General features: G+C 46.6%; 1 protein-coding gene across 1 annotated transcript in view; it reads right to left on the minus strand.

Annotated features, from left to right (window-relative positions):
- LOC147634716 (nodulin MtN21 /EamA-like transporter family protein) overlaps window positions 1–16,314 on the minus strand; it is a 75,025-nt gene that overhangs the window by 35,590 nt on the left and 23,121 nt on the right. Inside the window, exon 2 of the mRNA XM_086803872.1 lies at window positions 4,664–4,711. Within this exon, the coding sequence (XP_086659998.1) occupies window positions 4,664–4,711 (48 nt within the window). The remainder of the gene's footprint in view (window positions 1–4,663; window positions 4,712–16,314) is intronic.

Consider the following 16,314-nt stretch of genomic DNA (forward strand, 5'->3'; position numbering starts at 1 on the left):
GCAAGATGAGATCCAATATAATTGAAAGAGTCCATGCCCCAAATAAATGGACAAGACTAAATAAGTCTCCATAATGCCAATATCAAAATCATGTCTCAAATAAATGGGCAAGACAAAACAGTTCCATAAGTCCATCATGTCCCAAAATAATTGGGCGAGACAAAAGCAGTTCCAAAAGTCCAGATATCATAATCATGTCCCAAGTAAATGGGCGAGACAAAATAGTCCCATAAGTCCAGATATCATATCTCTCTCTCCGTCCTCCAAGAGTATATCCAAACAAAATAAAAGCTCACTCTGCACTGCCGGATGGAGATTATTCCCGACGGCAAGGGGGGCAAGCATGCCTCCCGTGTTCTTTACGTCCCTGCTCTTGGTTTTCATCTTCTGTCAGTGCATGAAGTATGCAAGACTGGCTTTCGGGTGGAATTTGAGGAGCATTTAGTTGCTCTACGGGACCGGAGACTGGCCAGGTTGTTTGGGAAGGCGGTGTGGAGAATGGTATCTACAAGCTCTCTGCACTCTCCTCATTGACAGGTTCTCAGGTCGGAGATCTGTGGCACTTTCGTTTTGGCCACTTAAATGTGGATGCACTGCGGCGAGCTTTCCGGGACCAGATGGTGGTTGGCTTGCCAGATGTTGGCAGCAGGCAAGGTGCATACGTGGTAAGCAGCACAGGGAATCCTTTTCGAAGTAGCTTCCAAGCGGGCTTCAAAACCATTGGAGTTGATTCACACTGACTTGTGTGGACCCCAGCAGACACCATCAGTGGGAGGATCTTTCTATTTTATGCTACTTGTTGATGATTGTACCAGATTCACGTGGGTCTACTTTCTTTCACAGAGGGACCAAGCTTTTGCACGGTTCAAGGATTGGCACGTGATGGTGGAAAAAGAGTCTGGATTGCAGGTAAAGACTCTCAGGGCTGACAAAGGGGGTGAATTCTTTTCGAATGTATTTCTCAGATTTTGTGCAGATCATGGCATCAAGAGGGAATTGGCCAATACAAGATCGCCTTCACAGAATGGAGTTGTAGAACACAAAAACAGGACTGTGGTGGAGATGGCGAGGACCATGCTGGAGCATCGTGATCTTCCTCGTCCACTTTGGGGAGAGGCTGTGGCAATGGCTGTCCATACCCTCAACCGGTCTCCAATGACTTCAATACCTAATATGACTCCGTTTGAGGCATACTTTGGCAGGAAACCTGATGTCTCGCACTTCCGTGTTTTTGGGAGTGATGCGTATGTACATATTCCGAAGAAGCAGAGGGGGAAGCTTGACTCCAAATCCCGCAAGCTTATATTTGTGGGGTATAATTCTCTTTCCAAGGGATACAGATTGGATGATCCAGATAGGAATGAGATTGTTGTCAGTCGGGATGTGGTCTTTGATAAGCATGTTCCAGTATCCATTGTCGAGGAGCCGCCACTTCTTGGAGATCCAGCAGAGTCTGATGAGGATTCCCAGACTATTGTTCCAGTTGATCCACCTTAGTCAGTACAGGAGGTTGAGCCCGCAGCTGGAGTAGAGCCCCCCCAACAGCAAGAGGCTCCACGATCTGTTCGAGTACCCAGGTGGTTGTTGGACACCTTTTGGGAGTTAGGTGTCACGGAATTACCCTCCGAGTGGACCACAGAGGACGGCCCTCGAAGATCGCAAAGAGTCCGCGAGACAAAAGCAATACAACGGAGCTTCTTCAGGTAAACAATGCTTTGATGTCTCGTATTATGTGGAACAAGGAGCTCACTTCCGTGAAGGAAGCCCTTTCACAGGATACTTGGAGGAAAGCCATGCAAGTGGAACTTGATGCCATCTAGAAGAACAAAACATGGGAGTTGGTCCCGAGGCCGTCGAAACGGTCAATCATTGGTGTCAAATGGGTCTTTAAGACCAAATATGCATCAGATGGGTCAGTGGACAAACACAAAGCCAGACTTGTGGCTAAAGGTTATGCTCAACGGCCAGGCATCGACTACGAGGATACCTTTGCACCGACAGCACAGATGACCACGATTCGGACCGTTCTTGCCCTTGCTTCTTCTCAGAGGTGGCTAGTGTATCAAATGGATGTAAAATCTGCGTTCCTTAATGGTGACCTGCAGGAGGAGGTGTATGTTGAGCAGCCTCCACGCTTTGTTGTTCCAAGATCAGAAGCGATGGTTTACAGGTTACGTAAGGCCTTGTATGGTCTTAAGCAGGCTCCCAGGGCTTGGAGTCAGAAGATTGATTCCTTCTTTGTTCGGACTGGTTTTCAGAGATCGGTTGCAGATCCCAACCTGTATCTCTTTCAGGAACGCGGCATGGTTACGATTATCATCCTTTATGTGGATGATCTCATTCTCACCGGCGGTCATGTGGAGCACATTGGCGTGACGAAGGCTGCCTTGTCAAAGGAGTTTGAGATGGGCTTACTCCACTTCTTTTTGGGATTGGAGATCTGGCAGACCCAAAGGGGGTTTTTTGTCTCTCAGCAGCGGTATGTTCATGAGTTGCTTGAGGCCTTTGGGATGGAGAACTGCAAGCCTATTACTTCGCCGATGGACCTGAACACAAAGTTAACTGTTAATGATCCTTGTGAGCCAGTTGATGCCTCGCAGTATCGAAAGTTGGTTGGTTCATTGATCTGGTTGCTGAACACCAGATTGGACTTGAGCTTCTCCGTGGGGCTGTTGAGCTCTTTTATGCAGACGCCATTGAAGTCTCATTGGGACGCAGGATTGCGGATCTTGCGGTATCTGCAGAGTACGAAGGATCTAGGACTCTTTTACACAGGAGGGGATGGAGTCAGACTCCAAGGTTGGAGTGACTCGGATTGGGGAGGAGATCCAGACACGAGGAGATCCACTTCAGGTTACAGTTTTACCCTCGGCTTAGAAGCAGTAAGAGGCAGCCAACTATTGCCCTATCTTCGACAGAGGCAGGGTACTGGGCTGCTTCTGGTGCTGCTTGCGAGGTTGTGTGGCTGCGGAGGCTGCTAGGCGAGATTGGGTTTCCAAAGAAGGAGCCCACAGTCATCCAGTGTGATAACCAGAGTTGTATAGCTATTGCTCGGAACCCGGTCTTCCATGCCCGGACCAAGCACATAGAGATACAGTATCACTTTGTACGTGAGAAGATCTTGGACGGTGACATCTTGCTACTTTATTGTTCAACGGAGGACAATGCGGCGGACCTTTTCACGAAGTCTCTACCTCAAGCTACGCTCAGGCGGCACTCCAGCTCCCTAGGGTTGATTTCACAGCCAGGAGCTCAGAGGGGGTGTTAGAAGTCATCTCCTATCTTTATCAGACACCAGGGCCTTTGTTGTGGGTGTGCCCGTCCTTAGTAGGTGTTTTTTTCTCACTCCCCGTATTTTTTCCCCATTTTTTCCTATTTTTCCAGGGTGTGGGAGGCAGTGTAGGACCTGTCGGTTGTACCAGATGCTGGCCGATTGGTCACAGGCAGTCCTAGTTGCTCTCTGCTCTGCTGGCCGACTGCACACGTGTGAGGGCCGACTATGATATGGTGGCCAACTGATGTTTTTCTAGTCATGGGCATTTTCATGTCCAGTCGGCTGTCCTTCTACTGGCCGACTGCACTCATGGGGCCATATAAAATGGTCCCATGGCCCCCCACCTATTGTATCTTGTTTTCATTGCGGGATCTTGTGTATAGAGAAGAGTTACACGCCTATCTCTCTCCTTCTCTTGTGCTGTCTATTTTCTGCACTCTACTTGCTCTTGTGATCTCAGATTTTGTTATCATCTCCGCTGCGTTATTTTGACAGGCTGGTGGTAGACAGGAGGAGTGTAGGGGCCTGCCAAGTGACTGACAGCTGTGGTTGGTGGGAATGGCTGCTGCAATTTGCATTAGTTGCATGAATTGCATCCACACTTTTGTTAGTTTGGTAGCCCGTTCTTGCTCTCTCACACTCACAGCCTCTTTTGTCCCTTCATAGATTAGGGCTCACAACATGGGCCGATTCTTCACAACATGAGCAGATTCTTCTAATAAACCCTTATCCTTACTAGTAGCCTAGCAAGACACATGCATCCCAAAGTTGAATCTAATGCATAACACTAACCCTAGGTGTGCATTTTGGGGGAAAAAATAGCAATGAGGTGGGTGCAATACATTATTGTCATTAATATGCAAATCTTCCAACCCCTAGGGCCTAAAGCCTCACATGTGGCTTGAACAATTTGTTTCAAATTTTGTCTCTGAAAGCATGCTTACATTCTCACGCTTCTATTGTGGCTACAAGGTTTGAGATCTAAGCATGAATCTTCTAACCCCTAAAACCTCACGTGGCTTGAACAATTTAGTTCAGTTTTGTCTCTAAAAGCACCCTTGCATTCTCGCGCTTCTATTGTGCCTACATGGTTTGAGATATGTCTGTCCATAGCCTTACATTCTTATGGTACCAGCATTTTCACCTGAAACAAAAAGTCTTGCAAGATAAGACATGCACCTGATTAATACATCAAGCCTTATCTATATAAAAAGGTAGGCAAAGCCTTATGATTAAAAACCATATGTCCACACACAATCGATGGTTTTACATGCAAAAACAGAGTCTTGATGCAGTAAAAGACAAGTAAATGTTATGGAAACAAGTTAACTACGATGAAGGCTACAAACATCACCATTTTGATTGCCATAAGCTGCCACTTTTACTTACACTGCCAAGGCCAGCATTTGTCCTCTTCAATCCCTCAGCTAAAAAGCCCTGCAATATGAAGGCCAAGAAATCTTTACAAAGTTGAGTGAAAATGGAAATACAAAAAGTAAAAGCCCTAGTTGCTGTGACTACGTTGCAAAGCACCATTTCATTTGAAAATGCATATTTTTGTTTGAATGGATTCATTGAATGGTAGAATACTAGAAGCAATAGTCATTACCTTGATCACTCAAGATCGTGTACTTGAAAAACAACAACAATGTTTGCAAAACATGCGGTTGCAAATCTCTCCTGCTCACATGCAATAATATGTTAAATGGACAATAAGGGAAGCTGAAGGAGCTGATATACAGGGTGGAAAATCATGTAGCGGAGAACCCAAAGCACGTATTGGCTCCAATTATGCAGGACACCATAGTGGCAATCAAGGACATTTTCCCCCAGCAATTGCAAGTCTCAAAAAGGACCTTCAGAAACAAGCGGAACCTCAGGAAGGAGTTTACCAAGCTTAAGGCCTCATTACAAAGAATGCAAGGGAAGATGGGAAAATAACAGCACATGCGGCCTTGGAGGTCCAAGGGCTCAAAGATGCTAGTGTAAAGCTTCAAAAATGAGACGTGTGCAGCCAAAGAGTGTCTCTGTAAATCAGCAAAGAAAGATAGAAAAATGGCAAATCTACAAATTGGCAACTAAAATGCTTGCAAATCATATTGGCGGACTGCTTTTTCATGGTTTGCATCCACAACAATATGGTTGTCCCCAGAAGGCAAATTAGGGATAATATTGTGAATGTATATCTAGTGATGGAATATGCCAAATATACTAAACAAGACGTCCTTGTTATGCAAGTGGATGTAGCAAAATCTTTTGATACAGTTCAATGGGACTACATAGCTGAGGTCATGGTGGCTGCAATGGGCTTTGATCGTAAAATGCAACAAGCTATTTTGTGGTTATATTAGGATAGTACTGCCCAGTGTGTTTGGGGTAGTGATCTCTCATCGAAGTGGATATTGCAAAAAAAGGATACCCTCTTAGTGCATTACGCTATGCAATTGCCACACATCCACTGTTGATGTATATGGATCTCTTGACTCCATAGGAGCAATTACATGGTCTACAATTGTCACGTGCATCCCGCACTTGGATGCCACGTAGACATATTTGAACGAGAAGTTGCAAGACTTGGGGTGGAAAACTGGTCCCATGTGAGCCCAATCCGGGACGAGTCAGCCACCATTCGTTCGAGGTCAGGTGTGCATTGCATAGTAGCAAGGGAACCCCGTTTCCCCCATTGGGAACGGTGGATCGCGTTCCCCCATCGCGCGGACCAGTGGAACGCTCGAAACGAATGGTGGAACGTTGAGGTGGTCGAAAAAAGGTGGAACGGCAGGGAACGTTGGTCGAACGGGAGATGGAACGGGCGAGGGAACGCTAGCCTGCCGTTCCCCCACGTGGGAACGTGCAGATGACGTGGATTTTTAAAAAAAAAATTGAAGCCCGTAAGCCTTGCGCCAGGCGCTTTTCGGAAATTCGCACCAGTCCCGTACGCCTTTCGCCGCCCGTCGCTTTTCGGAGTTCACGCCTGTACCCGCCGTTGCTGTCCACGACTCCACGAGTCCACTGCCCGTACTGTCCTGCCCGTACAGCAGCTGTTCTGACATTCTGTACTACATAGTACAGTCGCCCCAGCCACCACTAGCAGCCAGGCTCCCAGCCCTTGCACTGTGCAGACTTCCAGTGTACACTGTACACTATACACACAGTGACTACATTCATCTAAAAGGCAAGGCAGCAAGAAGCTTTTCTCTTTCTTCTCTCTCTCTCTTTTTGTTTGAACTTTGAACTTTTGGTGTTTTAAAAATTACCTATGGTGAATCACAATCTGGACTGCACACTGCACAGTGCACAGTCTCTCCCCATTAAACAGAAGAAAAAAAAGGACTCATTTCTTTGTAATGGTTAACTTTGAAAGCCTATTCAACTTTTTGCCCGAATTTGCAGACATCATGGCTTACTCGGGTTCAAAGCGATCGGCTTCGAATGCTACTTGGTGGGACGAGGTTGAAAGGCTAGAAAGGTATTCATCTAAGGGAGGTGCAACACGATGGAAATGCAAGCAATGTAACAAAGAGAAGTCAGGAGGAGCAAACGTGTGAGAGCACATCTATGCCATGTGAACAATGAAAAAGCACAAGTGAACAAATGCCCAGGGACAACACCTGAAATGCGTAGAGAGCTTTTGGCAAAGTACCCAAGTGAAGAGGAGAAAGCATGTGCACGAAAGAAACCAGCAATTGATGCATCTTACTTCAGTAGACAAGGGGAAGATGTACACTTGGGAGATGGACAACAATATGGAGGACTTGGGAGCTTTGCATTTTCCCAAGATTCACAGTCTATGGGTGCAAGTTCCGGCAAGCAGCAAACCTTGGGAGCAGCTTGGGATCCCCGCAAGAAAGAGAGGGTAGATGCAGCTGTTGCAAGGTTCTTTTATCATGATCATGTAGCATTCAATGTTGCCAGGTCTCCATATTTCATTGAAATGGTCCAGGAGATTGCACAGTATGGCCCAACATACAAGCCTCCTTCATATGAGACCATACGCACCACCTTGTTGCAAAAGGAGAAAGCTGCAATTGAATGTGCTTTAGAGTCTGTGCATGAAAGTTGGGCAAAGAATGGTGTGTCACTTATTGCAGATGGTTGGAGTGACACTCGAAAAAGGTCCATTCATGGCATGGTTGCTTATCCTCGAGGAAGAATGCAATTCATTTCCTCACATGATGCTTCTGGGACTGGAAAAACTGCAGATCAGCTTGTGGAAGAGTGGGCCGAAGGTATTGAGAAAGTTGGACCAGAGAATGTTATTCAGTTCTTAGCTGATGGTGAGGCAACAAATAGAGCAGCTGGTCTTAAGCTTGAAGACAGGTATCCGCATATCACATTCAGTCCATGCTTTGCTCATTGTTTGAGCAACTTATTGAAGGATGTTGGCAGCTTGCCATGGGTTGATCCACACATTCAAAAAGGCAAGGAGATAATAAGCTTCATTCAAAACCATCAGTTTATTTTGAATGAATTCCGCAAGAGATCGGCCAAAAAGGATCTCTTGAAGTACTCAGAGACACGCTTGGGTTATAACTTTCTCATGATGAAGAGGTTATCCAAAGTGCAATTGCCTTTGAAGCAGTTGGTTGTATGCAATGAGTGGATGGGATGGGCACTTTCTCGCTCAAGAGCCGGCATAGAGGTTGCAAGTACCATACAAGACTTCACATTTTGGGATGAAGTCAATACTATCAATGCTATGATGAAGCCGATCATGCGCTTGATGCAGATTGCAGATGGACGGGAGCCATGCATTGGCAAGGTTTATGAGGGGGCTGACCGATCGAGAAAATAGGGGAAATGGGCTTGTCTGATGAGAAATATGCAGAGGTTCGAGAATTATGTGAAGCACGATGGAATGGTTATCATTCTCCTATGCATGCTGCAGCGTATGTCTTGGATCCCGAGTTCCAAGGATGTGGACAAGAGGCCGATGATGAGGTGATGGATGGTTGGGAGACAGTGCTTTCTAGGCAGGTTCGTGATGCAGATAAACGAAGGTTGGTGAAAGACCAACTTGGATTTTATCGCAGCAAGTTGGGAAGGTTTGGATCGGCTGATGCACAGAGAGAGAGGTTTAAGATAGGGGCTGCTTTATGGTGGGAGGATTATGGGGCTCGTACACCACAACTTCAATCATTGGCAATAAGGATCTTGTCTCAAGGTACAAGCTCCTCTCCGATTGAGCAGCTATGGAGTGTGTTCGGCCATGTTGCATCCAAGAAGAGGAACAAATTTGGGACAAAACAAGTCAATGACTTGATTTTTGTAAGTGCTAATTTGCGCTTGCTTGGTGATATGGCATCTCCCAAACCAGAGAAGTTTATATTGCTTGATGAGGAGTCCTCGGATGATGAGGAGACACATGGACTTGCAGATCCTGGTCAGGATGGGATCGAAGATTTGGATGCTGCAGATGTTGGTCTTGATGATATGGCTTTCTTGGATGACATAGATGATAGTCTCCTTGATGGCATCACTGGCAGTAGCCATGCATGATATCTCCTTACTATTTGCAATGTGCATGTCACCTTGAGGCTTGGACTTTGGACTTGGATTGTTTCTTTTATCTAGGCTGTGCCATGTGGGCCACATTTTGTGCTTTTTGTCACTTATGTCATGTATGATGTGGGCTAATTTATTTTGACTTGTGAGATCTATTCAGTGTTAGTATCTAGCCATGCAAATTATGGTGCACTAGACTTTAGTGTGTCTCTGATTTGGTTATATAAATGAGCATTGTATGTTAAGATTTATCGTCATTTCTAGGAATTATCTAGGTCGTTCCCTGTTTCCGTTCCCTCTCGTTCCCGTTCCCCCTTTTTCTCGTTCCCGTTCCCCTGGTGGTGCTTTCGTTCCGTTCCCGTTCCCGTTCCGTTGCTACTATGGTGCATTGTCCTGCACATGCATCCAAGGTCACGTGTGCATTGTCCTGCACATGAAACCATGCCAGTCCGCAATGTGAGTCTTCCTCTGGAATGATGTCAGTTGCTCTGTGTTTGGTCTGTGACCAGATGCCAGACAACTGTGTAGGTTGCATGTAGAAGGGGGCATCCATTAGGGCTACCCCAGAAAGGGGTATTATACCCCATGTTTGGGCAAGGAGTAGACCTTAGGCCACCCCAAGGGGCCCATGGCCCTTGCCCACCAGCCCAAGGAGGGGCTGAGCAGGCTGTCGGCCAGCCCAAGAGCGCTTGGCCAGGCAGCCGACTTGCCTTTGGGCCAGCCCAGCCAGTAGGGCAGCCAGGATTGCAGGCGGCCAGAGCCCAGAACGCTGCCCAGCAGCATGCGCAAAGTGTCCAGCAGTATAGTGTGAACACGCATGATTTATTAGCATTAAATGTCACTTAAGCAGGTCGTGGGGCTATTTTCAGTCAGCCGACCTGGTTTAACCAGTCGACCAACATCTAGTAGAGGCATAAATACCCAGCGCATAAATCAGTCCTGTCTATCTCATAATTCACAAGGTGCTGAAGCTACTCAAGGACCAGGACAGCCAAGGAAGAAGCTAACACCAGGGTGAAGGATTGAAGGTCAAGGGCAGAGATCCATCTCAGCCAAGAAGGTTCAGGTTCAGTCTTATATTTCAGATTTTGCATCATTCTAATAAAAGCAAATACATCATTCGTGGTGGGGGCCCTACAGAGGGTATTCGGGACCCAATACTGTGTCCTCTTCTACTCTCTCTCTCTCTCTCTATTTTATGCACATCTATATTCAGTTTTGTGCGTTATTCTCGTCGTGAAAAGTGTGCTGATTTCTAAGCATTGAAGTTACCGATCTCCCCCGAAGCTTCCGCATGTCACAGTGGTATCAGAGCCTACTTCAAGTGTAAAGATTCAGCAAGAAACCAGAAAAATTTTTTCTCGCTCGTATGGTTGGTTTTCAGACTCCGATGGACCACCCCTTTCGGAGTGACTCTTGTCCCCCGAAGGACGGTTGTTTTTCAGCCTCCGGAAGTCTCCCACACACATAGTGGATGGTCAGATTGCGCTCCGGAAAGGAGGTGCATTTTCCTGCTATGGCGAGCTACAACGACCAGAGAGACCAAGAACCTTGGGACCAAAGTGCACCAAGCAGCCCAACTAGGGCATCAGGCATGAGTGTAAAAGAGATGTTCCAACAGATGATGCGAGCAATCGCAGACCAGAGTACCAAGTTGGAAAAGCAGAAGGCACAGATACTAGCTCTGGAAGAGCGCACCCATTCTCGGCTCCGCGTTTTCCGTCTCCTCCTCCCTCTCCTTCTGTTTCCCAGATTCCAAATCCTCTACACAGGGACCCTCTCGAAGGATCACGGCTGTCAGAATATGCAGTGGAGATCATAACAAAATCTGAGAACACGAGCAAGTGCACTGCAGAAAAACACAGCAATGGAGAAGGAGAGAGAGAGAGGCGTATAACTGTCAAAATACGCAGCGGAGATGATAACCAAATCTAAGACCACAAGAGCAAGTAGAGTGCAGAAAATAGACAGCACAAGAGAAGGAGAGAGATAGGCGTGTACCTTCTCTATACACAAGATCCCGAATACGAAAACAAGATACAATGATGTGGGGGCCATGGGGCCATTTTATATGGCCCCATACTTGCAGTCAGCCTGTGCAAGGGCAGCCGACTGGGCCTACATGTCCACGACCAGCCCCATCCAGCAGTCGGCCAGCTACGCACAGTCGGCCAGCATGCAGGAGAGGTTGGGGACTAGAAGGGGTAGTCGGCCAGCATCCAGTCGGCCATCTGGATCAACCAAGGTGCAGAAAACTACCTCCTACACCTAGTAAAAATAGGGAAAAATAGGGAAAAAATACGGGGAGTGAGGAAAAATGAGAAAACACCTACAAAGGGCGGGCACACCCACAACAGAGGCCTTGGTGTCTGATAAAGACAGGAGATGACTTCTAACACCCCCTCTCAGCTCTTGGCTGTGAAATCAACCCTAGGAAACTGGAGTGCCACCTGAGCGTAGCCTGAGGTAGAGACATCGTGAAGAAGTCCGCCGCATTGTAATCCGTCGAACAATAAAGTAGCAAGATGTCACCAGCCAAGATCTTCTCACGTACAAAGTGATACTGTATCTCTATGTGCTTGGTCCGGGCATGGAAGACCGGGTTCCGAGCAATATCTATGCAACTCCGGTTATCACACTGGATGATTGTGGGCTCCTTCTGTGGAAACCCAATCTCACCTAGCAGCCTCCGCAGCCACACAACCTCGCAAGCAGCACCACAAGCAGCCCGGTACTCCGCCTCTGTCGAAGATAGGGCAATAGTTGGCTGCCTCTTACTGCTCCTGAGCTGAGGGTAAAAATATAACCTGAAGTAGATCTCCTCGTGTCTGGATCTCCTCCCCAATCTCAGTCACTCCAACCTTGGAGTCTGACTCCATCCCCTCCTGTGTAAAAGAGTCCTAGAAGATCCGCAATCCTGCGTCCCAATGAGACTTCAATGGCGTTTGCATAAAAGAGCTCAACAGCCCCACGGAGAAGCTCAAGTCCAATCTGGTGTTCAGCAACCAGATCAATGAACCAACCAACTTCCGATACTACGAGGCATCAACTGGCTCACAAGGATCATTAACAGTTAACTTTATATTTGGGTCCATCACCGAAGTAATAGGCTTGCAGTTCTCCATCCCAAAGGCCTCAAGCAACTCATGAACATACCGCTGCTAAGAGACAAAAAACCCCCTCTGGGTCTGCTAGATCTCCAATCCCAAAAAGAAGTGGAGTAAGCCTAGGTCGGTCATCTCAAACTCCTTTGACAAGGCAGCCTTCGTCACGCCAATGTGCTCCACATGACCGCCGGTGAGAATGAGATCATCCACATAAAGGATATAAGGGCTGGTTTTCCTGCTGTAATGGCTGATTTACAGCCCTTTGTTGTTGTCCATGATGTCCATCATCATCAAAGATGACTCTGCCAGGCTCCTGTTGCCTTGCAGGCTCCTTATACATGCATGTTTCATCAAAAATGACATCATTGCTGCGTATGATCTTTCTATTTATGGGATCCCAAAGTCTATACCCCATTTCACCTCTGTCACCATATCCTAGGAATATGCATTTGTGAGACTTAGGATCAAGTTTGGTGCGCATTTCCCTGCGTATGTGCACGTACGCAACGCAACCAAACACTCTCAAGTGCTTGTATGACGGAGGCTTCCCTGTCCATACTTCTTCTGGCACTTTCCCACCAAGCCTCGTGTTGGGTGACCTGTTTATAAGGTGAACGGCTGTCATAACAGCTTCAGCCCAAAAACCATGAGGTAATGCAGCATGTGACAACATAGAACGGACCTTCTCCTGAATGGTCCTGTTCATCCTCTCTGCTGTCCCGTTTTGTGGAGGATCATAAGGAGTAGAGAGCTCCCTCTTGATGCCTTTAGCATCACAAAAGTCCTGAAACTGTTTGGACATGTACTCTCCACCATTGTCGGAACGCAAAGCCTTCAGTGTTTTGCCAGTTTGATTCTCAACAAGAGCAACAAACTTCTCAAACACTGAGAATGTATCACTCTTCAAACGAAGAGGATAAACCCACACCTTGCGTGTGGCATCATCAATAAAAGACACAAAATATTTTGCTCCTCCCAAAGAAAGCTGAGGCATCTCACATACATCTGTATGCACAAGCTCTAACTGAGCATCTTTCTGTCCAAGAGCTTTCTTGTGGGGGTACTGTAGTTGCCTACCATATATACAATGCTCACAAAACTGAAAACTTGAAAACTTTAGAGAAGGCAAGTAACCCAAACGAGACAATTGCTCCATTCCCTTGACACTCATGTGTCCCAACCGGCTATGCCACATAGAGATTTCCGGCAGCTCGGTTGCATTTACATTAGCATGGTGACAAACACCTGCATGCATAAAATAAAGAGTGTCCACCTTAGAGCCTCTGGCAACAACCAGTGAGCCCTTACTAATTTTCCACTTTCCACTACCAAATGTGGTAACATAATCAGCATCATCAAGCTGTCCAGTAGAAAGCAGGTTCTTCTTGATCTCAGGCACATGCCTGACATCATGGAGCATAAGCTGTGAGCCATCTGAAAACACAAGCCTCACATCACCTCTGCCAAGAATCTTGCATGCATGGTTATCACCCAAATAAACCACTCCTTCATTGCCAGCAGTATACCTGATAAACAAGTCTCTGCAACCTGTGACATGAAAGGAGGCACCTGAATCAATGATCCATGAGTGCATACCATGACCACCTGTAAGAAGTGAATGGGCATCAAGTGAAGAAGTAAATAGGACCTCATCCTCACTGCCACCTGCATGTGACACATTGATTTCTTCAATCTTGACTCCACTTTTGCCCTTTGGCTTTACATCTTTGGCTTCATCCTTCTCTTTGTCTTTGCCTTTTCCCTTTTCTTTTTGATCATTTTTCCATTTGTAGCATTGCTTTTTAATGTGTCCCTTCTTGCCACAATAATGGCATTCCAAATCCTTTTTGGAGCGAGACTTGCTCCTTCCCCTTTCTTGGCTTTTCCCCCTTTGCTGGGATCTCCCACGTGCATTCATTGCATTGGACTTTCCAACAGAGTTGTTTTTCCTGTTCATCTCTTCTTGAAGAAGAGCACCCTCAACATCTGCATATGACAGCATAGCATGCGAATTGCTAGTGGCTGTCCTAAATGTGTCCCAACTCTCTGGCAAAGTGCATAACAGAAAAGTGGCTTTGAACTCATCATCCATGGCCAACTTTTGATTAATGACTTGGCTGACAATACCATTAAACTCATTTAGATGGGCTGTCATAGACGCCCCTTCCTTCATCTGAAGACCTATGAGTTTCTTCAACCAATACACTTTGCTTGAGGCACTTTGTTGGGCATACAAGTCCTGCAATCTCTGCCACATTCCCCAAGCTGTCTTCTCTTCACGAATGCTGAAAAGTAATGAGTCTGACACAGACAACATGATAGTAGATCTTGCCAGCTCATCCATATCTTCCCACTCTTCAGCAGTAAGAGAAGCGGGCATCACACCCCTTTCTTTGATAGGCTTGTGCTGCTTTTTCTGGAGCAACACATTGTAGCACTGGGTTTGCCAAATATCATAATTATGCGAGCCTTCAAGCTTCTTGATATGAAGCAATGAAGAGCTCTCACCTGTGGTTGCCATAGCAAAATGCAACCTGTCAATGCCTGACTCCCTGCAAATGTGCAAACACTGCACCAAAAGCACACAAAGTGCTCATGGTTATTCTCCCAAGCTTTATCTCCAAATGCGGAAGCAAGAATGCAACTTTTCTCCCACTTTTTGTGATGAAAACACCAAAATCTGGTTGCTGCAGATTTTGGACAGCACCTCAAATGTGCTCTTTTGCCCTTCCAAAGTACTGTACAGCAGTACCAAGTGCTCACCAATGATGTACCAAACCTGTCCCGGCAAGTACAGCAGCTGAAATTGAACCTTTTGGTCACTCAAAACAGTGTACAGCCATGCCAAAACATGCACAAAGCTGTGCCAAATCTGTACCAGTAGGTACAATAGCAATAAATGCTCTCCTGGCTGTCCAAATGAGTGAAAATCAGACTTTTACAGTCCCGTACACTGCATACAATAGTCCCGAACAGAAATTGGGCAAAAGCCCCTTGACTGCAAGCTGATTTTTGAGGATTCAAGGCATAAATGTCTTGCCTGCTGCTTTGCCAAGCTCAACAAGCATAAAAACTTGAAAAGCCCCTTGATTTAAGATCAATTTCTGATCATACATGGTACATTAACGCACATGAAGGCATCCAGAGTGTTCACGATGCTTCCCCCTGGCCACATATACATCAAATACATGAAAGCCCCTTGATTTACAGGCACATTGAGTGCTTGTAAGGCATCAGCACATTATCCACAGTATCAAATGCGAGTGCCTGCATGCAAATCAACCAAATCGGCACAAAAGCCCCTTGATTTGCACTGCAATTTGCTGCAATTTGTTGCAATTTTGCCCAAATGTGCGATTTTTCACATCATACAGCATGTATGAGTGCTTAATTGCACAATTACATCAAAAGCCCCAAATTTCGACATCCAATTTCCTGCAAATTGATCCTGATTTGACCAATTTCCTGCAAATTTATCCTGATTGTGACCAATGTCACCCAATTTTGCCAATTTTGCTCAAAAATTGAGCAATTGGGCACCTGTACCTGCTCAATTGTTGATTGTACTTGCTCAATTGCAAATCCCAAAAAAAAATCGAGGCAAATACCTTGTAATTTCTGATTTTTCTTCAATTTGCAGATGTTGTTGCAGGAGAGGGGGGCAATTCTTGCTGATGTTGATGCTGTTGCTCCTGCTTGTTGCTTCTTCTACAGCATTCCATTAAAGCACGAGGCTAACGAGTCCATAGGTTAAGATCTCCTACTCCATCTCCTTCTGTTGGACTGCAGTGGGTGAAGCGAGGGGTCCAGTCGGCGGCAACAAGAAGCTGGGCAACAGATGGCTGAAGCGAGGGCGGCTCTGGGCAACTAGTATGGGCCACGCGCTGATGGTGATTAACACGCCTTCGCCAATGGCTCAACGCCCGCCAGCCTATGATCGAAAGCCTTCGCCTAGTACTAAGACTAGTACTCGATGGACGCCCCGCTATGCTGCTTTGGCTGCTGCGACTGTTGGGCAGCGTAGACTACCTGCTGCGCTGCCTGCTGGTTCTTCTCCTGTTGGGCGCAGCCTGTGTGGTGCTCTTGTCGTGTCCTTGCGCTTCAGTTGTTGTAGGCGCCTGACTACTCCGACTGCCTTTGCCTGTGTTCGCTGGCTGATGAACGCCTCACCACATTCACACGAGCAAGCCTGCTTGCACTTCACTGCTTTGCTGCAAGCCTACAACTGGCTGTTGGCTACCTTTTGCCACCACGACCAATTGAATGGGAGAGTCGAGCTGCTGTCTGCACAGAGATTCGAAGGGCACCGAGCTCTGATACCAGTTGTGTGGGAGAAACAGGAATTAGGGTTAGAGTTCATTCATGGGAGACATACACAGAGAAGCAAGGGAGAGAAAGAGAGAGAGAGTTGTGGGGATAAGTCAACTC

Source organism: Cibotium barometz, chromosome 10 (genome assembly GCF_041138505.1).
Source record: "Cibotium barometz isolate CiBa-2024 chromosome 10, ASM4113850v1, whole genome shotgun sequence".
Taxonomy (NCBI): Eukaryota; Viridiplantae; Streptophyta; class Polypodiopsida; order Cyatheales; family Cibotiaceae; genus Cibotium; species Cibotium barometz.